Source organism: Cucumis sativus, chromosome 1, assembly GCF_000004075.3.
Source record: "Cucumis sativus cultivar 9930 chromosome 1, Cucumber_9930_V3, whole genome shotgun sequence".
NCBI lineage: Eukaryota > Viridiplantae > Streptophyta > Magnoliopsida > Cucurbitales > Cucurbitaceae > Cucumis > Cucumis sativus.
In genome coordinates this window covers 15,557,362-15,582,715 of record NC_026655.2, presented here as the reverse complement: position 1 = coordinate 15,582,715, position 25,354 = coordinate 15,557,362, and the positions used below count along the sequence as shown (strand labels likewise).

Genomic DNA, 25,354 nt, shown 5'->3' with positions numbered 1-25,354 from the left:
CTCATAATTACAATATGGTCTGTACACCTTTCTCATTTTAAAAAATATTTAGTTGATGTGATGATTTAAATTCTTAAAGAATTAGTATTGCTTATGTTTGAAGTCTCCTATTTTGTTGAATTAAAGAATGATACACATGTGTAGCTCAGATAACATGTACTTTTTGAGTCTTTACTAGAAACATTTGCCTATATTATTTGACTCGAAATATAAAAGATGATAACATATCAAAGTTTCTAATAAAACCAACACAAATATCGTAATTCGGAACTGAATTTTGTAATTTAATCAGATTTAATAATAATGAGTAGTACAACTCACATATTTGTCCAATAGTTTGTCCGCAACTTACATCTTACAAGTTACAACACATAATATAATAAATGGATAAATTACATGAATAACTACGTACACAAGACTCCCACCCAGAATTGATAAAATAGTTACAACTGTTCTATACAATCTTTACATGGCTATTCATATGGTTCTATTCTACTAGAGTTTTACATTAGCTATCCACACGAAATGGCTTTCAGTCATCGCTTATTGTATCAGTCTGTCCCAGCCAGTATCCTCCCTTCTCCAAGTACCAAAGAGCTGCTTCGGCCGCATGCTCAGCTGCAGCCTTCTTTTTCAAATGAGGTGCTCCGAAGAACTCAAAAATCGTATCAGGGGCTTCTTCAATCTCTAATACAACCTTGTAAGTAAACCTGTAAGAAAATTGAATCATAATTGGACTACCTACTTTTAAGAATGGCAAATCTAATTGAACAACTTTCTAAAAACTAAACTATAAAATCCCAGCCCTTTTCAGTTCTTCTACTATGCATATTCCCAGATTGTAGCGTTCATCAAGGCAAGGACTTACATCTTTAAATGGCTTGGTCCTTCCTCATTCATACAATCAAAGGAAGGGCGGTTCCAATGGTTCGCAGCACAGACTTCATACAGACGGGATCTTGCCGTTGTTTTCCCCGACCGACCTACTGAGATCACTCTGCATTAGAAAATAATTCGACACAATAATATCCCTCCAAGAACAGTAGTGTACAGCCACGGTATTAACCTGATGATGACTGCAAGTCTGTTGGACTATCATGACCTTCAAAAGCCGGCTTCAGTTGTTCCCCTGCAGTTCGGGATGAAGAAACCAGCATTTTGCTTATCCGTGTAATGCGTACTGGTTCAGAATTGTCAACCACACAGTGCATGCGTGGATCCGAGTGTTCACTAGAAAATTCTAGCACATTTAATGTTCTATGACCATTGTCAACTTGATCAATCGTGATCGAGGGTGTTTCATCATAACCAATCAACTTAGGTTCCATCTTCTTGCTTGACTTTAAAATCTCTTCTAATGAATTGACCTCAGGTATGAATCCCTTGGCCTGCAGCGATAAGTTAAGAAATTTGCTAAAATCATTTAGAAGTAGGAAAAGATACGCTTAGCAAGTCAAGGGTTCATGCAGTACTGCAAACACATGTAATAATAATACAGGTATAAACATAAATGGTCGAAATAGTTGATCAGACCACAAATAAAAACAAAATTAAACTTGATTTTGTTTTTTCATGTCCTCAAATAATCCAACTCATAATGACAATCAATTAGTTCCAAAATCTAAACTCCAGAGTTAAAAGATTCCTTGCTCAGAAAGACAACCAAAGTTATTTGATTGTGATCGACAATTTAGAAAAATAAAAAGGATGTTTTTTAAAAGAAATAAATATTTCATCGATAAATGAAAGACAGGAAACACCAAAAAAATCAACTGATTCAGATTAGTACCAAAAAAAAAAAAATCCAAAAATTGAAGTGTAAACAAACACTAAAAACTCCAATGATATTCATTGCCTTTTTATGGTAAAGAAAAAGAATGCAGATGGTTCTTTGGCATAAAAGCACCGTAGAAGTATTAAGTTTGCAGCAATATTAATACGCACCTTCAGCTTTGTGAGTATTAAGTTTGCAGCAATTTTCGCGGCATCTTTCTTTCGACGGTTGGCTGCAGAAGCAGTGGCATGAAAGTTGCCTCCTTTCACCTCTGCTTTGACTGAATAATATCCTTCCATTTTAGATGAATTAAACTTTAGTTTCCAGCCACAATTTTGACAAAATTCTGTTATGTCCCGAATAGGACTAAGCTGGAAGCCTGAAAAGCTCATAATAGGATCAATAAAAGATAACATTATCTTCCAAACACAGTTCATGTCAAACCCTGTATCAACAAGAACGGCCCCAACACTAGATTCAACCAAGTCTCCCAAAGCCTGCAGTAAGAAGCAACACTGAATTAGCAAACAAAGGAAAATACTTTCCTGAAACTCCAACATGACAAACTCATTCCCTAAACCCTAAGCACTCACTTTTCCTCGGGACGTAAAGAAAGTCAAAGTACTATCTTTTCCTCAGGATTTACATACATAAAGACACAAGAGGTTTGTATATAAGGGTTCTTTGGCAACTCCAATGAATGGAATTTCTTTTTTTTTTTTCTTGATAATATGTGGGGTAGGGGATTGAACTTCAGACCTCGAGGTTGATAGTACATGTTTCAGTTAGTTGAACTATGCTTATGTTGGCAAATGGAATTTCTTTTGCTTCTAAGTAAAGTAGAATAATTATGCAAAAGTAGTTTCTAAATGCAAGAGGGTCACTAAAACATATAAATGAAATGAAACAATAGAGACGTGTATGATCTAGAGCCTGAACTTTATTTGATAGACATTCCTAGTCACTAAAAATATCCACATGATAATCCTTGTATTGTTTAAAGTTATGCCTTCGATGTGTATCAAATACCTTTGGACATCTCGGCTGCTCAAGTGAATCCCTTTCAAAAGGAGGTGCTTTAATGAAGTGTACATAACTTTTTATATCACTTAGAAGGCTAGTAGAATCGCAAAGCAGGAACTTGTAGAAGAATCTATCTACTGCAACATTGGCAAAAGCCTCATTCCTCACAAACACTGATCTCAAATCTGTCAATTGACCTGGCTTCAGCTTAGGATACGCTGAATATAGATATGATGTGATCAAGTAATCCAGGACAGCATCTCCAAGAAACTCTAATCTCTGGTCAAACCCAAAGCAATGATCAATAAAATGGCAACGTTAAGTAGAAATACTAGTTAAGAAGAAATGCAGATTATAGCGTACCATTTGAGATGGAAAGAGAAAGTTGATACCTGATAACATCCTCCTCCGTGCTTGTGGTAAGATGGATGAACGAGTGCCTGAAGCAGCAGACCTTTATGGAGAAACCGATGGCCTAATGAATTTTGAAGTGCAGAAATGTCTATACTATCTGCAAGTAGGACGTAAGCATTGCTTGCCATGAGAGCATCGGTAACTAGTGAAGCTTCAAATTCTACTTGTATGCCGATCCATTTGAGAAATGCAATTGCAGCTTTGAAGCCACTGTCAACTAGGAATGCTCCTACCAGAGCTTCAACCACATCACTGATCGTTTTCTTTTGTAACCAATGGTGGCCTTTGCTGCACTTGGTCTCATTGGCTTTTGCATTATTTGTTGCATCATCGTGAGAATGAATATCTTTACTAGTTTCCTCGTTACAAATTCTTGGGCAAGGACGACCAAGTAAATAAAATTGACTAGGTTCAAATGGCTGATCACGTATATATACCTGAAGAAAGAAACGTCACACGGACTGATATTATAATCCATGGAAAGAGTGTAAGCAAGTGACTAATAAATGCCCATGCCTATCCATTAAAAAAAAAAAAAAAAAAATCATAAATGTCAACATCTGTTGATCAATCTCAGGATGTATATGCACAATGCCATTATTTGGCTCAAGCCCGGTTATTAAGAACTGCCTATAAAAAGATTTGCTCATGGTCATTGAAATTTGACCTAACAAGGTGTGCAATTAGGGAAGATGTAGAAGAGTCACTTCGCTGAATCTACGGACTTGTTCAAATAAAGTCAAATTCTAAATCTGAAAATCAATCATCAAAGTTTATCAAATATATTAAACAGAGATCAATTTCATTACACTCATGTCACCCCTAATCATAGTAAAAAAGGAATAATAAAGCAACTAAGTCAGAATTACTTGTCCACAATCAATGCTCCAAAATTTTCAACACCGATAGTTCAACTCATAGGACAGGACACATGATCAAACAATTACTAACAACCTCACTTCAGAGAGTATATAGAGAAGTAACCAAACAGAGGAATCATAATAATAAATTATAAACAGAGCAAAAGTTTAGTTTCTGTTTACATTTTTAAGAAACACAAAAGGCATAGACAGTTAAATGGTGAATCAACTTAACAATAGCACCTAGGAGTTGAAGATCACATCCATCATACCTGCAAATTCTTTCTAGTTGCTAGCTTGAGCAAATTGAAATTTTTCACCAAATAAGAACGTCTTCTTGTAAGTTCTCCTTCGTCGAATTTGTCATGGGTAAGAAAAAGGTACCTTGCTACTGCAAATTTAAGGAAAGAATCGCCAAGTATTTCAAGCCTTTCCAGGGAAATGCGTTCCTGGCACTTCTCAGTGGTGAGTGCTTCCAGAATCTAACAGGAAAACTCACAGCTATTAAAGGCATGAACAGAACCAAAATATCTGGAGAAATTGAAAGTGCAAGACAAAGCAACCCACTCTGTTCGCAGTAACCTCAGCACCCGCTGGAAAAGCAGCTGCTAGCCTACATTTCAATTCAATAGCAACAAGCAAATTTTCCAGACGATGCATAATTGATGGCAACAAAGATATGGAGCTTCCAATATCTTTTGAAAATCCGATTATTTTCAACTGACAAACCTCGGGAGGTAATTCAATAAAATATTCTTCCAGATGACGCGCTTCTGTATCGAGCAAGATATAGAACTTCTAAATTATTTTTAAAAATAAACGCAAATAAAAGGACTAAGCCAGCTTCAAAACTAAACAAAAGCATTTTTCCGTTAATTATTGATTATTCATCTGCCTTTCTTAGTTTTATTAAAAGAGACAAACCTTTCTTATTAAGCTTCCTCGACATAAATATCTAAGATACTTTGATCCTAATACAGTTAGCAGATGGAAAAAAGCGTATGCAGTATACAATATCCAAATATGTGGTTATGGCTAATGAGGGGTTAATTAAATAGTTTGCAACTGATTAAATGTTGTATTGTAATTGAACTTGTTAATACCAAATCGTGACAATAAAATTGGAAACTGATTGACCACCCATATATTTCAAGTATTTCGACAGAAAGGTAGGGAAGAGAGCAAGGAAGATAGCCATTAAATGAGAGTAATTGAAGAAAGATCTACTTGATAAATGCATTGTGATTGGTCTAGGGAATTATGTAAATTACTATGAGAAGGGAAGGGTGTATAGTCTTTTATACATTTACTGTGGTCAGGGAGAGGCTCAACATTCTTCATCCAGGAATTTCCTTTCAATAAACTTTGAACGATGGAATACTTTCGTATGTTGAGATTAACAGAAACACCCTTTATTCTTTTGGTGATTCTTTCAGCAAAGAAAAAATCAGTTCCCTTCTTTTTTATAATAAAAATGAAACTCATTAAATTAATGAGAAAAGGCAGAAGTCAAAGATATACACTTCCAATGAAAGCGTAAAGAAAATAATAACCATAAAAGTATGCACACAACTGAGACGAAGTTACAAGGACCTCCCAGTTCATACAAGTATCTTGCAAAGATAAGCGTGATAAAAGATCAAAAATAGAACACAATGGAGAAGCTTTCCATCGAATCGAAAGGAAAATATTCGGTTAATATAATCAAGCATCAAAGTGAATTTATAACTCTGGTAAAGAGCCAAAAAAAATATCATTTAATAGAACAATAAAATGAAATAAACTAATTTTTTTAAAAAAAAAAAACTTTAAAAAAAAACCTCAAGTGTTGAGTGCTGACTGAGCAACGTGACAAAAGATGACAAAAAATGAGTACAGAAATGAAAGCTCAATCTGACTATTCAAGCACCTATATCCAAACGTTGAATGCAGCAGACTTAAATGAAAATTACAAGTCTATGTAACAAAAGAACTAAGAATATTACCAGAATCTTCCCTCTTTCTATTATGAAGCCAGTTGTGCAAAAGGAACAGAGGTTTTGCACGAAGAAGAGGCTGCTCAGGGTAGTTAAGATGAATGCCAAACCTGATCACAACATTTATACAAAAACTTTATGAATGTAATACAGATAAGAACTAATAAAGATATAGGAACACAACGATAAAAAAAACTAGAACCAATGGTACTGCATATCGACTTTAGAAGCATTAGATAAATCCAAGTCCAGAGAAACCTACTTTGTCTTTAAATGCTCAAAATGACTAGAGAAGCCTGAGTTCTTGTATTGACTGTGTCCATTCTTCCCCCTCTCGATGTTAGTAACAAAAAAGAATTCACCCTTGTAGGGGACATACACTAAACTATTCTCAATATCACTTGACCTTCTATGGCCATCATAAAGCATCAGGTGGGTATCCGATGAAGCAGTTCCCTTGACAATAAGGCATGCATCATTTTGGAAAATTTTGGAGGACAAACATCTTCTAATAACATTCCAATCTATGAAAAGTGATCCCTCATTATCATGAAAAATCATAGGAAGCAACAAGTAAGATGATGAAACAGATCTAGAGGCATTATTCCTCAAAGGAATGTACTCCTGAACAAATTCTAATCTGTCTAAAATGACCTTAAGAAACATCTCCTGAAAACTCTCTGCCTGGGTAATCTGGAAAATAAAGACACTTAGGGTAAGTTATAAAAGTTATAAGAGAGTAATCTATTCCAGAGTCAGCAGATAAACCATTTACCTCCTCCTCCAAAAGCTCCACAACCCCTGATGGTATTAAATTTACCATTACAGATCGTCCACGTGCAAGATGAAGCTCAAGGCCCATTCTCTCAGCCTCCTGGGGTAGTGGTGCCTTCACAAATAAACCGAATTCTTTGTAGTTTCTATCTCTGGGATCTGGAGTACATTTTATATGGTAACAGTAAAGAACAAGATATCCAGAACCAGTCCAAGACTCTTTTAGAGCAGCAGGAAATATCATCTCGTGAAGTTCTCGACGTGAAGTCTCATCTGCATCCATGCTTACAAATATCAACCAAGATCCATAAACTTAAAATTAAAAACCAGGGAATTACTTAAGTGAACCTTCGGAGCTGTCAGAATCGGAGGAGTTAAGTCCTGATTCCTGTTCATTGGCACTCCCTCTGCCTCTCATGGGCAAGAGATAGTCACTGAGAGCACCAAGTTTATGCAATTCCTCTACAGCTTTTAGACAAGCATCCTTTTTAGCAGCATCCTTGGAAGATTGTGATCTGCTGACAATTTGGGGGATCGGTGCATTGGAGGGTAGATTTACATGACATACAGTCCCTCCTAAATCATCATAATAGGAAAACTGTGGCTTGGGGTCGAAGTAACTGTTCATAGAAGAATATTGCAAAAGTTTAGACATTGTTAAAAATAAATTGAACATGTAATCTAGTATGGGAGAAAATTTTGCTCACTCGTCATGTGGAAGTTTTGAGCAATATTCATGCAGTAAGGATATACTACGTCCAGAAGTAATAGATGCACCAGTTGAAGCCACTCTATAGATGCTTTCTTCATGACTATCAAATGTCTCATTGGACGAGCGAGAATAAATTTCTCTGTTCATCCGATTTTCATCTTTTCGAAATTCATTTATCAATCCTAGCTCCTTTTCATTCCCACTGAGAAATGGAATAATTTGATCAACTAAGGAATATTAGTTTTTAAAAATGGCTGTAATTTGAAGAGGGAAAAAAAGATAAGAGAACCTATCAACAAGGAATGCATATTCAGACTGAGGCATTCGTGCTCGACCTCTTGATTGGATAAAGCTAGATACTGTTTCAGGAAGATCAAATCGTATGACAAGACAGCAAGTCTGAATATCAAGCCCTTCTTCACCAACCTTTGTAGCGATCAAGAGGTTTAGCTGCCAGAGCAATGAGCCATAAGGATTAATCATAAACTTAACTCTTTCAAGTTCAAAACAACCATTAGCTTCAACATGCTAGAAGAGGTTAAAAATAATCAGAAACAAGGCTTTCGCTAATGTAAAAAATAAGTGAAATGATTAAATAAATTCATCATCTTGTAATGGTTTAAGCTTGTAAAACTGATGATAGTTTAACATGATCTTGAAATAGGAGACGAGTAAAAAACTTAATCATTATCAATGCTCATTCCAGTATTTACAGTCTATTTGTTGCACTCATATGACTAAATATCTAAATTTACCCTAACTTAAAAAAATGAAGTTTTGTTTTGGGATTAGGAGTAATTTAATAGCTAACTAAGAAAAAATGAAAATACATATATTGGCTCCAAAAGGAGCCACAATGAGGTTAATCAACTTATTTCAAGTTATTTGTAGATGATGGGGATTCATCATCTTTTACAAGTACTGTGTGTGTTGTCATTACTCCTTTTTTATGATATTTTCATTCAACTTCCTGAAAAAAGATGTTCTGTATGTTTGACATTTTGTATGCACAGGAGTATTTTCAAGCATGAAATACTAATGCAAAGTGAAGAAAATATCCATGCAGAAAGTAAAGTTACGATGGTCCACAGGCCATACTTCCCTTTAGGAACTACTCTGAAAGGTTGAACCATGATGTGTCACAACCCAACATTGTTTGAAAAAACAGGAATAATAATAATCATAAGCATACGAAGGTGTAGGGAGATTGCAGCTTCAAGAAAAGGGCTAGAATTGTGTAGGTAAATGTGTCTGGAGCACCTTTTCAGAGAATGGGATTATAAAGAAGCAAAAATTATCAAGAGATTCCGAGTAAAATGCATATAATTATATGGACCTAGTGTATTTTGATTTCCTAACTGACTGAAGTTTCTTGAAGAGTTACTATAATTACTCGGTCATTAAAGTGATAATAGATTATTATTATTATAAAATAATTATCAAAGAAGACACTTATGTCCTTTTCTTGTTTTTTATCAAGAGGCTGAGAGAGAGTGAACCCTTGTTTAAAATATTACTTATATTGTGATCATTGGTGATTTCCTCTCCACCCCAATACATACTTTTATTGTATTTTTTTTTTCTGAATCAGTGGACCATTAATGTTCATAATCAAACGATTAGTCATGAACATTTATCAACCCCTCAAAAATAAACAATACAGAAAATGGCAAGCAGAAGCACATAATCATACAAAAGAAGATAACTGACCACACTTGTCCAAGGTGGTGTGCACGTGCGTATTTTGGTGTGTGGATTGTGGTGGGGGGGGGGGGGGGGGTGTTACAACTTACCTCCCCTGATCGGAATTTTGTAAGAATATGGTTCATGGTCTTCCTTGACATGCTCCTCAATTTTGAGTGTACACCAACAAGAAAATCACACTTCCAATATGCCAAAAAATTTAGATTCTGAAGTATGTATGACAAGGACCGAGCTATAACTATTCTATTCACAAAAATTATACATTTCATATTGAGTTGTTGCCTGAAATGAAGAAACAAAGAGAAAGTAACAGGTTTTTAGTAGCTTTTACAAGAAATTCACTTTCTTTATACAAATTAAGGATATGCCAAAGACATAAGCTGTGCAAAGCTGTTAGCCTGCTAGGAAGATCTAGCCACGCCCTAATACTTGTGTACATATGTACGTAGTTATACACTGGGTCTTAGTAATAAGATTACAGCATACACATTTGAACATAACAAAATCCCTTTTAAACATATAATACTAATAATAGATATTCATCAGTAACAACCTAGATACAAAAATATTCTGCAAATGAGCAGCAGCTGCTCTCCAATTATCTTCAATATATACATCCCAAAAAGTGGTTACATCTCTCTTTCTCTCTCTGCCTCTTATCTTGAGGGGAGGGGGTAATTGTCAGCATAGTCATGTTAAAGAGGGGAGAGAGAGAAGTAAACACCTTTTGGAATATATATATTGAAGATAATTGGAGAACAGCTGCTGCTCATTTGCAGAACATATTTGTATCTATCACTTCCATAAAGACAACAATAAAACATAAAAGCAATGGTAGACAGTAACAGTTTCAATTCTGACCTGAAGGAAGAAAGAATTCCAATAAGCCGTAGAAGCTTCTTTGAGAAAAAGGGATCCTCTAAAATATCAACATTTAACATATCTGAGATTCCACCATCTACAGGAAAAGAAAGAGAAAATATCTCAGTTATGGGCGCACAAAGTTATCATGGCATAACTGATAACAGTTAGTGTTGATAGCACAAATACATCAATTAAAAACTGTACATAGTGCCTAACTGTAGAATGGAGCATCAGAACATAGAAAAGAGGATAACAGCTATAAATCAGAGAGGAATACAAATCTAATCTGCTCCATAAGAAATTTTAAGTACCTTTCTTGCAACCTGATGCAAAAATTTCAGCAGCTTGATTAAGGTACCTATCACTTAAGGAGTCATTTTTTGGGTTTCTCTCTGCTGCCTCTATCAGTTCACTTCGCTCAGAGTTATCTCCACTAAGGAGAATTTTACAAGCCTAAGGAAACGGACAAAAAAAGAGAATAAGTAAAGCTAATATGAAGACACATAAAATAGTATGTAGAGAACAGATAGAAAAGAAACGACAGAAAATTTCCACAAAGAATCATCGATCTTAGATCTCAAAAGGTGAAATCTCTTGATCTTCATGCATTCAAGAGACTTGAAACTCTTTGTTAGACCCCCATTTATTAATAGATATGTTAGGAGGGGCAAAAGTGAACATTCACCCACTTAGTTGGAGGCTGCTGTTTGTATATATTAATGTTTTTCGTGTATTCACAGAATCCTGGTATTTCATGTAATAGCTGGTGATTAGTATTTCATGTAATAGCTGGTGATTAGTATTTCACAGCAAGGGAGAGTGCCATCCTCTTGAAATGGTAGTGAACTATTAACTCCTTTAATTATTGTCAATACGATCTTAGCAAGATGATATTAGACTTTTCTACAAAAACAATTTCAACTGTCTTTGCTCACTTCCCTCTGGTTACACATTCCCTCTGCTACAATCTAATAATTTGTACGACTACCAGAAAAATCAAATCACCCAGAAACAATATCCTATAGAAGGAACAACAACTACCCATACCCTGGGGTCTCTGCTCCTTCTCCATGACCATGTAAATAATATGGGTGGCCTTGGCAAAATATCTCATTAATAAAGAAACCAGCCATCAGTATTTAGAGCTTCAAGGACCTTCAAAGACATAATAACCTCTCTTTTTCTGGATAAAAATAACCACAAAATTGAGGTAAATAATAACCATACACTAGATGCCCTACTATTATCTGCCAAACTAATTTTCTCTTTTGTCCATTTGCAGTTCTTTATTCCCATTACTTTCTTCTAATCATTTTCATTGTTTAATCTTTTCTTTAACCCAAGGCTCATCCATACACTGACACATGCTTGGGGAATTCATAGTTTAATCAATTTATGAGGCCCCATTTGATAACCATTTGATTTTTTATTTTTGAAACTTAAGCTTACAAACACTCATTCCACCCATAGATTTTTTGGTTAATGCCAAGTTTTTTGAAAACTAAAGAGAGATAGTTTTAGAAACTTTTTTGTGAAAATTTTAAAATTTTGTTTTTGTTTTTGAAATAAGAATTCAGATGTTTCTTCAAAAAAGTTAAGAACATTGGGGAGAAAATGTAAGAAAACAAGCACAATTTCAAAAACCCAAATTGTTTGCCCATAGTTTTTCTAGGATTATGTCCCAAAAAGAGATCTAATTAAGGATGAGACAACATGGAAATCTTACATCGTGTAATTTGGGCCCACCTCCAAGGTTAGAGAAATTACAGTTAACACACACCATTATTCATGTCAATATTGGCCCAAACATTGACATAAAATAACTCAAGATAATGTTCAGGTGAAAAGTGAACCTATTTCTATGAACATAGAAACCTTCGCTATAGTCTTTGTTTCTTTCCACCCCTCTAGAGATGAGTTAGGAAGTACATCTTCCAGCACAATTAAAGAAAAGAAGACAACTACATCATTTATTTGTTTGTGCATCAACAACAAGAGCAAAGGATAAAATGTGTGAATTTGAGTAAATATTTGTCTACTAAAATCAATTTAGATCAACTACCCTCACTCACCAAAAAAGAAAACCCAAAATAAAAACCCTTTCTATTATAGATAGAACAATTGAACTCTTTCTATATGCCCCTTCTAACCGCAAAGCAACAAAAAATTGAAAAAATATGATAACAAATATAGGGACATAAAACGGCATTTAGATTGCTGAAAAATCTTACCTGCAATGCCCCCCAAACACCAAGGCTTTCCAAACAAAATAGGATATTTTCATGCATTCTGAACAACAATTTCTTGGTGGCCAACAGAACTTCATGCTCACTTTTCACCTGACCAAGAGCCACTATGCACTGCTCTTGTCCAAGACAAGGAAGAAGTGAAATTCTATCTCAATAACAGAGTTATAACGAAGATTGATTGTCAAAATACCTTGCGTTTAACGTCCTCAAGTCGGGAAGAATAAGACATAAAGGAGCTAGAAGACCCATTTGCCACAGGACCATAATAATATATGTTAACAAGTGGTGATGACACAAATGCATGCAGTTCTTCCCTATTTTCAACTGAATAAACCTACGAAAGAAAAGTCAATTTTTATTCCTAGATTATGTTTAACAATCAACAAAATTTAAATGCGAAGCATAGTATTTTCCTTGACTTCATAAAAGAGTGTAATCCTGCAATGTGGCATCACTGTACAAGTACATATGCCCAGAAGTACTCCAAAACTGATCGTATAAAAAACTTACTTGGACTGTTTCATTCGCAGCTGTCAATGTTTGTTCAAATTTTAGGTGTTTTTAAGGAAATTTAGAGCCTTTTTTGTTTGTAGAGAATCCGGATTTTGTTTTATGTTTTCAGATTCACTGGGTTCAGTAGATATGCCTTTGACAGACAATCTGAATTCTGTTTCTGAAAACTGTTTTTGGATTCTGTGAACCAAACAGTACAAATTCTGTAAACAACTTTTTTATGTTAACATTGTATCCATAATTTGGATTTTACATTTCAAAAACCAGAATTATATTAAATGCATATAAAAACATTTAGAAATACAATGTCATGTTATAAAATCAATTCATTTTTTTAATATAATATGTATTATAAATTATATAGGAATACTAAATTATAATTATATAAATTTTTAGGTTAAATTACAAAATAGGTCTCTATGGTTTCAAAAGGATAGAGTTTAGCTTCTATGGTTTATAACTATAATTTAGTCCTTTTAGTTTATTAAAATCATAGAAAACAGTTTAGCTCATAGGGACTATTTATGAAGACTGTCAAATCATAAGGACTATATGTGAGGTTTTATCAAATTATAGGCTAAACTCTAACTTTCTCCAAACAATAGGGACTAAAATGAAAGAAACAGGGAGAAGAAGATTGAAAAAAAAGGAGTCCAAACCTAACAGAAAATTGCTCCAATTCAAAAGAATAAATCCAGTGTTCTCGATTAAAATATACATATATATACCTCAGGTTGCTCCACAACCCACCTTTGCATCAAGTAACTTCTCGAGACTATTGATGCTTCTAGATAAATTTTGCTGATGGCAAGCACCTGAATTAGTAGAAGTAGAAGTAGAATCAGAATAAAACCAAACTGGCAAGCAAAGCTAAGACATGTCATCTGCAATCGCGTAGAAAGTATCCCAAGCAAAAAAGTTGAAACACCCAAGGATTATGGTCACGAACAGTCCAAAACATTGGGAATGGTTTCATAGATTAGCAATGATCGGCAAGGTTCTCCATACAAAGAATGCCCCCTACTACACATTCTCATAACTGTTTTCCACCAAACCGGATGCAATTTTCTCCATCCATCATTCCCAAAAAAATCTTTCAAATGTTTTTCTAAAATGCAGCATCATACCAGTGTGGGCAAAAAACTGAGAAATTCACTTAACTGAGTTCAGACCAAAATTAGCCTCCCCATTATCATCAGAAATTAAAAGAGCCTTCCCCCTTGAGAGGAAGAACTTCTTCCATGCAAAAAGGTGTATCTAGACCTTGAACACCAGTAGATCCCAGAAAGAACAAAATCAAGAGCCAACAAGAGCAAGGTGGAATGTCTACAGTGTAATAAAACAACCTCACAACCCACCAACTGCGAGTTGAGGATCACAACTGTCCCACCAAGATATTGACCATTTCAGTTTTAAACCGAAGAAGAACCCAGAGACCAAAAACCCTTATCAAATTAGAGAAAGTATATCTAAGGAAAATAAATAACATCATTTACAAATTGCAACATTCATGGAAATAATATGCATAGACATGAAATAGCAGCACTAAAGAAACAAAAATTACTGACAACTGAAAAGCATGGACACCTTTATGATAAAAGATTCCAAGCATTCATAGCAGTACCAACTTAAGAACCTTTGCAGTTATTAAAAATAAACCAATGGAACCCACAAATAGGTTCACAGCCTAATGAAATTTCTAAATTTGATAAAAGGAAATACCTTTTCCTACAACTGGAGATGCAGTCATACCAAAAATCCGAGGTCGTTTAGGATCATTTGCTTTATAGAACACCTATGGAAGATGTGAAAATAAATTATATCAAGAAATTAAGTGGCCATATCAACCCATCTGCCCCAAGTATTATATGCATACAGAATCTCTTACTCTCATGATTTCTGCATAAGAATGGTCACTTTTGACTTGAGCATGATGGCACTCATCAAATATTAGAAGCTCAACACAATCCATCTTGATATAGCAGTGGTATAAATTACGCAGAAATATTTCAGGGGTCATGACAAAAACCTGCACAAGATCAAGCATGTATATGAGATGGAGAAGTAAGTAGCTAAAGAAACCTTTTCCTTAATACCTTAAAAATATCCAATTCTATTGATCAAAATGATCATAAAAATAGTTATTTTCATCCTCTCTCACTGTATATAATGCAATGATATTAACGATTTTCCAATCTCAAGAAAAAAATAACAGCCATGTATGGCTGACTAGAAAAGAAAATATTGCTCGAGCCTTGCAACTATCACAGATATATTAAGAGGAACAATAAAAATGGATAGTTACCTCATATTCTTCCATCTCTCTTTCCCAGTCATAATGACTATTCAAGATTTTGGAACCTCCACAGTAGACCCTGACTTTGAAATCTAAGGAGTCTTCTATAACTTTTGCTTGCTAAAATGCAATAACGAACAAAAAGAAGCCTTTACATTGAGCTTTGGAACCACTCAAGCAGAAAGTGATCAAAATATTTAATCTAAAATCACTTATATAAGCAAATAAATTTTGGCATTAAACGAGTAATTATATAGAAAGTAAGTTTATGATGAAAAAACAAAGATAATCAAAGACAATGGTAAAAAGGTTCTGGCCTATATTAGGATCGAGGAGCTAGAACTCATTGGTTATACTCTTTGTGGGTCTAACTATTATTGAAGCTCACATCTCGTTAACTTGGTGAGGAAGTCAAAGGAGTCGCTAAACCTTTTTTTGTTTCTCTGTCCATATAGAGCAATAGAGGCCTTTTATTATTTGGGTTTTCATTTGTTCCCAGATATTTAATAAAAAAGACAAAATATAACCCTATCCACCTTTTGCAGTCACTTAATGAGAAGTATAAAACGTATTCTCACTATGTGGTTCTTTTTCTTTTAGATACGAACTTTCGCCCACCTTTTGATTTGCTTAGTTGCAATTTGGCAGTTAGCTTGCCCCACATGTTTAAGGTTCAAAGGGCCAACCTTCAAATGAATGAAACTTTCTGACTCTTTTATTGACTACAATATAATGCATGGTTGTACTTGGTGGAACTTGAACAAAACAACTTCAAAACCCATTTTAAGGACTGAAATCAGAGTGCAAATCAAACCAATGAAAATAACAGGAGCCAACTGATAAAAGAGATCATGCCACCCTACCATTCCACAGTTCAACAAGGCAGAGATAGAAGTGTAACAATTTATTCCCACAAAATTATTAATCAAAATGAATAAATAAATTAAAAATCCACTAAATTTATGCATAATTCAAGTTTCAACACCTGTTGAACTAAAGCAACTGTAGGAGCCAGAAACACACAGATACCATTCTGTGAACTCCTTATTAAGTGGCTCAACTCGTATATCAGGAGAATAGCAATGTGAGTCTTCCCACAGCCTGTCCCAAGATACACAATGATATTCTCTTCCAAAGCTTTCTTGCACAGCTCCAATTGATATCTACAAAAAGAAAGATGAAAAAAATGATGTTTCAACAACATTTTCAGGTTGTAGCAGAGCACTGATACTGCATCAAATTTAAAATGGAAAATGGAAAAACAACTGATAGTGATGGAACATTAAGCAGTTCTACGACATCTGCTCCTTTAAAAACAAACAAGTAGTTGGTGTGGGCTGCTAAGTAAGATCCCAAGATTAAGTCCAAGAAAAGTATGACCATTAGTCAAATGTTTCACTCGACAAGTATTTTCAAGAAAATTGCTTATAATGTGAACTTAAAGAATGAGGTATGAGGTATGCATGCATATGCACTTCAATTATCTGGCAAATTCATTACTTAGAACGTTAAATTAACAATCATCTGTACTTATGAAAGCATTAGAAACATAGTTCATAGTTCATAGTTCATAGTTCATAGTTGTTGCATATGAATAAAACATGTAAACGTTAAACAAATTTTAAATTCTAAGTACGACATTTGTGACTGACAATATGCACCAATCACTCAAGGAACAGAAACTCTCCTGCTTGTTCAACCAAAAAAATGCAGTGAAGCTTTATAACCATACGAGATGACATTAAATAACTTACTTCCTTGCGATTCTCCTGGGATCTTTCTCTGATGTTCTTGTACTTGAACCCGCATCCTGATCATTCATCAAAGACGGACCCATTAATCTCTCGACCGGCACAAAACTAGTGGGTCGAAAATTGTCGCTGACCTCAGTCGTAGGATTGGTCTCCCCATCAGGCATCATAAAACCCAACTCCAAGTAGAAAGAAAAAAAAATGGAAAAGAAGGAAGACACCACAGAGATGAATGAGCTTGTCAGATACTGGAATAAGCAGAGCACGGCAGAAGAAGAGAGTCTGTAAAAATGAAAAAACACTACGCTACGTGCTTCCTTATGCGAATAATGTCTTGGTTTCTGGGTGGGCACACGAATATCCGTACAATGAGTGGGACCCCCGTTGTAGAAGAAGACCACAAGCAGCCAAGACCCAGAAAAAAAAAGTCTATACAGTCACTCCAAACTTAGTGAGCAAGTTAATTTCCTTCCACTAGAAGTTACTACCACCACTGAATGGAATAGGGGTCGGTCCTCTGAGCAATGAAGAAGGTGATGATTCAAAAGCAAATTGTGGGGTTTGTTCATAGAAATTTGTGTACACTGAACGGAAAACCGGGGTTTCTTCTTGGTAATGTAAGTTTCATTGCTTGTTCGCGAGGTTTTCCAAGGTCTCGCCCAAGTTCTCTTTCATGGAAAAAAACGTTTGGCAAAGTCAATCTGCTTTTGGTTTTTTAATAATAATAGTAATTAAGAGGGTTGCTTTGCTTCGTCTTCGTACTATCGATATAAGCTGTGGTTCTTTCTTGGAAGGTCGTGCGGTGGTCGTCGCCGTTTCTTTCTCCACGGCATGACGGGAACCGCCGTTTTTGTAGGGGTTGGGGCGGGTGTGAACTGTACCGTTAGAAAATGTCTGTTTTAACCCTATTATAACTTTTAATAAATGGGATTTTCTTTTCTTTTTCTTTTTCTTTTTCTTTTTCTTTTTTCTTCTTTTCTGGAAAATTACCTTTTTTTTTCTTTTCTTCTTGGAATATTACATTTTCTCGAATTTTTAATTCCAAAATAGGTTTTTAAGATGTTTTGAATTTTTAAAAAACAATTATATGATCTTCAAAATTAAAATAAATTAATCTAGCAGAGAATGTACTTTTAAAAAATATTCTTTCCATTGGAAAAGAAATATAATCATTTAAAATAGTAATATAAAGTTATTTGTAACCCCTCTTAATTTTTTTCTAAAAAAATTGGCAGACAAAAAATGTAATGGGAAAAACTCTTCAACTAAATGGGTCAGATTATATGATTTGAATGATTAAATATGTACATTTTTTTTAATTTATAGACCAAACACAAATTATTCAAAAATTGATAGACTACTTTTTTTTCTTTTTAGTAAGATTTGCTATACTTGTGTTACCAATTGAATTGTATTCCGTTTAGTTTTAAGTCTTTTAATTTTATTTTGTTTTCATTTTCAATCTTTTAACATTAAATTACAAGAAAAATGGATCCTCTTTTACAATATAAATTTTTTATATTTCTATGGTTCAACCTCGACATGGAAAAGATGAATGAATTTTAATTCGAAAGAATCTTACCCCACGACATATTTAAATTTTAGAGTATTGTTAAAGTTAAAAAATTATTTAAAATGTTTGTTAACTTTACAAGCATGGCTTAATGGATTTTTTTTAAAAATAATGTCTTTTGGGAAAGTATTTTAAAAAATAGGGTAGTTGGGAAAGTATTTTCAAAAATAGGTGACTGAAGTCGTGTACGGGGTACACGACTTCCACAAATCGATTTGGTGTCGTGGACCGGGCTTACGATATCCGAGTGGAGTCGTGGACCCGGCCCACGTTTTCTGACTGGAGTCGTGTACCCGGTACACGACTCCCGTACAGCTGGCACATTTTGTCGCGTATGGTGGAAGTCGTGTACCCCGTACACGACTTCCGTACAATGAGTCAACGGTCAACAGTCCAGTCAACCGTAGGGTTCACGGGTGGATGTAGGGTGCAGAGGGAGCGGACACATGTCGCGCATGTAGGAAGTTTTAATATGATTTATAAATTACCCGACGCTTCATGACACCTGATGGCGCTTACTGTTATCGCATGGTAATAGTTTTAATATGATTTATAAATTTAATACAAGCATGAACATTTTTTAATTATATTATTTACAATCGTTCAGAATAATTTTGTTGAAGACGTACGTCGAGTCTCCATGGAAAACAATTTTGAAATTTTTAGTCCAATGTGTGACGAAGTCATGGCAGATATAGACAGCCTTGTTCAGCGGACTCGACGTTTAAATGTTGCCGACACAGATCGTAGACGCATTCGACGGCGACGACGACGACAAGGCGATGATGTCGTAGAGGGAGATGGGGAAGCTTCTTAAGTTGTATAATTTAAGTGTTTTTAAATTTTGCTAGAACTTATTCAAGTTGTATAAATAAAAAGTTGAACTTTTTTAAATTAATTATAAATTAGAAGTTGCTAATATATGCTTTAGATGTAGGAGTATTCTTAATAATATCAATATATAATATATATTTTTTAAAAGTAGAGAACCAAGTATTAAAAAAAACGTTCAAAATTCTTATAAGATATCACTAATGATGTGTTTAACTTTGGTTTATTTTTTTAATTTGTTCATAATAAACATAAACTACCAAAAATTTGGCCATTTAAACAAAAACTAATTTTTTTAATCTTTTAAAATATAATAATTTTACAAACATATATTTAGGAAGTCGTGTACGGGGTACACGACTTCGTTCAATTTCATTTCGAAGTCGTGTACCCCGTACACGACTTCCTTCAATTTCAAAAAAACACCTATTTTTGAAAATAGTTTGGGAAACAACCTTATTCTTATAATTTCTTTCCCAACTACCCTATTTTTGAAAATACTTTTCCAAAAGACATTATTTAAAAAAAAAATCCTGGCTTAATAGAAAAAAAAATCATATGAATAGAAAAAAGAAATTGCAACTATTTACAAGACCTAACAAAAAAAGAAAATTAAATTATTTATTAGAAATTTTGATAGTTTTTTTTTTCAATTGTTAGCTTAAAAATACAAAAGATAAAAGTATAAAAATGAGTTGTCTTTTAGCTAAAATGAAATGTGTTGACATACACATCAATAAAACAAAATCCAAGTGAGAATTAGGGTTATGCACTTCCAAGCTTAGCAAATACTTTCGTTAATGTAACTTTATTTTAGCTAAAGTATCATTTCAAAATATTAAAATACATTTTATGTTTAAAATGGCTCGATAAAGTTAAAATTGGTCGTGTATGATGTTTGATATTTTGGCAATATAGAAAATACAATAGAAATGAAAAAGTAATTCGTATAAATTTGATATGTTATCTTGTCAAAAAAGAAAAGAAACGTGAGGGATATAGGTTTTCATACAACGTGCACTCCTACAAAAATTCTACCTTCTATTTGAACAATTATGTTTATTAAAAAACAAAAAAAAAAAAATCTCAAAAACATTTTTAATGTTGGAGCAAAGTTACACAATTAAACTAATTTAATCTAACTTAAAATCAATAAAAAAAAAATTTAGATAGGTGAATTTTTTAAATTTTCATTCAATTGTAAAGGGTAAAAATTACCAAGACCCTACATTTTTATTGAGTATAATAGCACACATATTGACATAAAATTTTTAAATTTAGTTGTCAATATAGCTTAAAAGAAAAAACAAAGTGGTAAGGGATCAAAATAGCTTTTGAAAGTGAACTTTTTTAATGAATAAAAAAACGATGGATCTAAAGTATCTAATAGGCTAATTTTTACTTGAGATTGCTATAGTTTTTTCAATTTGGCCCAAATTATATTTTTAAAGATGGAAGGAAAAAGAAAAACTGTGACGGGGGAACTCCAAAAAATCACCAATGAGCACCGGCGCCGCGCATCCCAACGGCCCATTTCACCTCAATTCACTCACTTCATCTCCTTCTCCCGCCATCCCCACCCACTTCTCTCCGCGTACGGCCGCGTTCACGACGCCTCCAAACTATGCCGGCAGCCTCTCCCACCTCCTCTCTCTCAAAGGCTTTGAACCACTCTGGTGTCCCACCCTCACCGTCCAGCCCACTCCTCTCGCCATCAAATCTCATCTCCTTCCGCCCATTCTGCATTCCTTCTCCGCCGTCGCCTTCACGTCCCGCTCCGGCATTACAGCCCTCCTCGACGCTGCTACTGAAATTGGCGAGCCCTTGCTACCGTCCCACGGTGATACCTTCTTAATCGCAGCCCTAGGTAAGGACTCTGAGCTTCTCGACCATGAATTTCTTACCACAATTTGCCATAACACGAGTCGAATTAGAGTTGTGGTACCTGAAATTGCAACTCCAACTGGTTTAGTGGAAGCTCTTGGAGTTGGAAACCACCGTAGTGTTTTATGTCCGGTTCCTCGCGTGGTGGGACTGAACGAACCCCCGGTGGTTCCAAACTTCCTCCGTGACCTGGAGGCGAAAGGTTGGGTTCCGGTTCGCGTCGATGCTTACGAGACCCGATGGGCCGGACCCGATTGCGCGAGGAAGCTGGTGGAGAGAGGGAAGGATGAAAAATTGGATGCCATTGTGTTTACGAGTACTGGGGAAGTGGAGGGGCTGCTTAAAAGCTTGGCGCATTTGGGATTGGAGTGGGATGTGATGAAAAGGAGATGGCCGGAAATGGTAGTGGCTGCGCATGGGCCCGTGACAGCGGCTGGAGCTGAGAGACTCGGCGTTAAGGTTGATTTGGTGAGTTCTAAGTTTGATAGCTTCAATGGTGTGGTTGATGCTCTTCATTGGAGATGGCAGAACTTAGAATAGAACACTTTCTAAGTTCTAAAACATATCAAGTTCTTTACTGTAACTTCAATTGCCATTTTATATATGAACTTGACGCTGAATCATCTTCTTGTATATAATAATTTAGAAGGAATCGTTTCATCTTTATTCATTCGAACCAGCACTGTATGTTTTTTAATTGCTTTTGTTATCATCACCATGTGTATCATTATTGGCTTTCCCCTTTCGTTAATTGCAAATAATCTTCCATTTTGAGTTAAGAAATAATCTTCCATCCGCAGCAATCTGCTATATAAATCACTCGAAAATTATTTAAGAACACCATTTTTTTTAATACAATAATTTATTAGTTTTTCCTTTGGCTTAAATGAAAAGGAAAAAAAAAAAAAGATTTGTATGGGTAAATCGACGTTTTATGTAGGGTATGAACGAAGTTATATGATAAGTTGGATCATGCTTGTTTTGATAGACTAATCCTCGTGGATCGTAACTAAGTAAACCTAGGTTGGACGTGTTTGCTATATATATATATAGTAGTGTTTCAAAAAGTCGTAGGTTCAAATTTTATCCCAGATATTGGGTTGAGTTAAATAATTCGAATTAGTATCACCGTAGCTTTCTTTTCTTTCTTTTATGGTTCTTGGTTTTGTTTTAGCTCACTTTATTGCCAGGGTCCTTTTACTTAGTCTGTTTGACATGTAAAAAAAATCAATGTGTCAACCATTGTATGTTGCTGGAGGAAGAAAGGAAACTACACTTGTTGGTAGTTGCTACTATCGGTAGACAAAATATAGAGAAGGGAGGATAGTGAAAGAACCCAATAAGTGTGAAAGAGTTGAGAGGGGTGGTTGGGTGAGAAAAAGGAATGTACCTCAAAATTTTGAAGAGTTATAAAAAAAATTGTTTTGAGAAACCAAAATTTTAGGTCAATTTATGAAACTGGTTGCAAAGGTTAATCTTCATTTCTACCATTCTACCTAAAAAGGATGCCTTATGGACCAATACTATAGATCAAATTGTACAAATATGTTTATAAATATTATTTCGGTAGGTTTTAACTATACTTGTAGATTTTGAAAGTATTTCTTAAAGTTATTTCGAAAAAAGACGCATAGGAAGGTTTTTCATTTAATTTACAATAGTATAAAAGTTTAGAAGTCCTATGCAAAATCATCCACAAATTAATGTTAATGGAATATGTATGTATATTGTCACGCCCCAAAAATGACCCAACAGATTTTTCGCAAATTAAGGCTCCTTAGCATTGCCCAAGAGGAGCCAACCAAGTCCCAAGCAGTCCAAAGACCCAAGGAAGAGGAGCAAGTTCACGCCAAGCCTATGACACGCTAATGTGCAGGAGATTGGCGCGCGCGGCCCTGTCATGACATGGGCGCGCAGCGCGCGCAAGGGCGGCAGGCAGACAAGCGGACGCGCACGGCAGATGGGCGCGCGCGGCATGGACGCGCGCGCAAGGCCAGTCGGACGCGCGCGCAAGGCCAGTCGGACGCGCGCGCAAGGCCAGTCGGACGCGCGCGCTAGTGTAGCGCGCGCGGGAAGCGGACACGGAGCGCACGGAGCGCGCGGAGAAGCATCCGGGAACCTCTCGAAGGTTCCAGAAGAATCGCGAGCGGCCAGGAAGGCTCGCGAACACGCGCGAAGGCGCGCGCGCGCCAGACAGACGCACGCAGACGCGCGCCGCAGCCGCGCGGCGCCAGACGGCGCCAGACGGCCCCAGACGGCCCCAGACGCTTCCAGAAGCTTCTGGACAGTGTCATGAGCGCTCGGGAATGTTCCAGATTGCTTTTGCCGACCTTGTAAGGCGGTTTAGTGCTTGTAAATAGATTGTATACTTCTATAAATACCCCAAAGGGGTCCATTTGTAAAAACAACACAGAATCCTTGGGAATTCATCAACAAAGCTCTCTTAAGCATTTTATCAAACACCTTGTCTACAACTCTTTGCCTACTTCTTACCTACGAATTTCCTTCTTCCTTAGTTTGTTCCAACAAGTCCAATTACTCTTAGGCTTACATTGGTGCAACCCCAACACCTTTGTGCCGCACGTTGGTTCTGTGATTAAAATAACCACGTGACAGGTGGTATCAGAGCCAGGTTCGTTCAAAGGGACATACTCTTGATCGTTGCTATCAAGTGCACGATACCGAGAGACCAAGATTCAAGACTCTAGTTCTTGAAACGTTGTCAAAGTAACGAAACACAGTTTCTACACCCACTTAATCCCAGTTGACTTGTGAACAAGATGTCCAGCGAAGAAGGCCACATTTCAGCCCAAGCTGAACAGGTTCTTGAAGGACCTATCACACGAGGTAGGAAGGACCGACGATCCCCGACCCGACGATCGAAATCTAAGGGTCCGGATGCAAGGGAGCATGTCGAAACTCGCCTTGCCAACCTTGAGCAAAGTCTCGAGGATGTCCAGCACACGGTAGAAGAGTTGGGTGATAACTACGAAGAGCTTATTCAGGAGAATGTGGAAATCTCCGCAGCAACCAAGGAGCTCGTGGCCGACCTTGGAAAAACATTCCAAAAGGATTTGAAGGAGTTGTCATCAACCGTAACCACTTTGAAGACATTTGTTGAAGGTGAGTTACGCGAACTCTATTCTAAGTATATTTCCCTAGATGCAAAGGTAGATACTCTTTGCATGGAATGTCGTTCCAAGCACTTTGGTGGAGACGGTCCATCCACCAGTACACACGCCGCTGTGCAAGGCACTACTCACATAAAAGTGCCGAAACCTGACACATACAATGGGGTGAGGAATGCCACGGTCGTGGAAAACTTCCTCTTTGGCCTTGACCGATACTATGTAGCTGTCGGTGTTCGAGATGATGAGGCCAAGATAAACAATGCCCCGACATTCCTAAGGGATGCCGCACAACTTTGGTGGCGTCGAAGATACGCTGACCAAAATGGGAATGCCATCCAGACGTGGGAACAATTCAAGGCCGAGCTAAGAAAGCACTTCGTTCCCCACAATGCTGAAATGGAGTCAAGAGCCAAACTTCGAAGGCTACGACACACAGGTAACATTCTCGACTATGTGAAGGAATTTACCACTATTATGCTTGAAATTAGTGATCTGCCCGAGAAGGAAGCCCTATTCCAATTTAGAGATGGATTGAAAGATTGGGCCAAGGTTGAGCTAGACCGTCGCAATGTCCAAACATTGGACGACGCTATAGCCGCAGCTGAGATGCTTATCGATTATACAACCCAATCAAAGGAGAGAAAACCTAGCCCAAGTAAACGTGAAGGCAATCACTACAAGCATAGAGACTCCGAGCAAAAGGAAAAGGGAAAGAAGGCATTCCAAAGACATGGCAAGTATCACAAAACTCAACAAGGTGAGTCGTCCAAACCTTCTCCCTGTTTTGTTTGTAATGGCCCTCATCGGACAAGAGACTGTCCGAATAGAAAAGCAATGAATGCACTTGTTGCCAAATTGCTCGAGTCCAAGCAAGGAGATGATACACCACAGATTGGTTCCTTGCAACACATTGGAGCTCTGAAACAGGCCAATCAAACAACTAAAGGAGGCCTACTCCATGGAAATGTAAAGATAAACGGGAGAGAGGCTATTGCCATGTTTGACACCGGTGCGAGTCATAACTT

General features: G+C 36.2%; 2 protein-coding genes and 1 long non-coding RNA gene across 6 annotated transcripts; 2 read left to right on the top strand and 1 right to left on the bottom strand.

Moving 5' to 3' along the window:
• Positions 1-255: 255 nt before the first annotated feature.
• Positions 256-17,732, bottom strand: LOC101203337 (dicer-like protein 4). Of its 4 annotated transcripts, XM_031884470.1 has the most exons (26): positions 17,045-17,732; positions 16,914-16,969; positions 16,145-16,322; positions 15,169-15,279; positions 14,752-14,892; positions 14,586-14,658; positions 13,614-13,678; positions 12,541-12,684; positions 12,333-12,461; positions 10,413-10,554; positions 10,099-10,195; positions 9,327-9,519; positions 7,823-7,983; positions 7,529-7,735; positions 7,170-7,441; positions 6,823-7,094; positions 6,310-6,740; positions 6,057-6,157; positions 4,639-4,844; positions 4,344-4,553; positions 3,190-3,648; positions 2,804-3,076; positions 1,945-2,271; positions 1,067-1,388; positions 869-986; positions 256-710 (listed from the first exon to the last, which is right to left on the bottom strand). In XM_031884470.1, exons 1-26 carry the CDS (start codon positions 17,078-17,080, stop codon positions 533-535), a joined length of 4,902 nt encoding a protein of 1,633 aa, XP_031740330.1. In that variant the 5' UTR covers positions 17,081-17,732; the 3' UTR covers positions 256-532. The 4 variants fall into 4 exon arrangements, with proteins under 4 accessions (XP_031740330.1, XP_011655835.1, XP_011655837.1 ...); XM_011657533.2 differs by having other exon boundaries at positions 16,914-17,732; XM_011657535.2 differs by having other exon boundaries at positions 869-983; positions 16,914-17,732.
• A 698-nt stretch (positions 17,733-18,430) lies between these two features.
• Positions 18,431-19,377, top strand: LOC116401776. Its single transcript, XR_004214137.1, has 2 exons — positions 18,431-19,014; positions 19,091-19,377. It is a non-coding gene; the product is annotated as an uncharacterized LOC116401776 (long non-coding RNA).
• Positions 19,378-20,814: 1,437 nt separating this feature from the next.
• On the top strand, positions 20,815-21,738 carry LOC105434481. Its single transcript, XM_011650174.1, has one exon. It carries the CDS (start codon positions 20,815-20,817, stop codon positions 21,736-21,738), a length of 924 nt encoding a protein of 307 aa, XP_011648476.1.
• Positions 21,739-25,354: the final 3,616 nt, after the last annotated feature.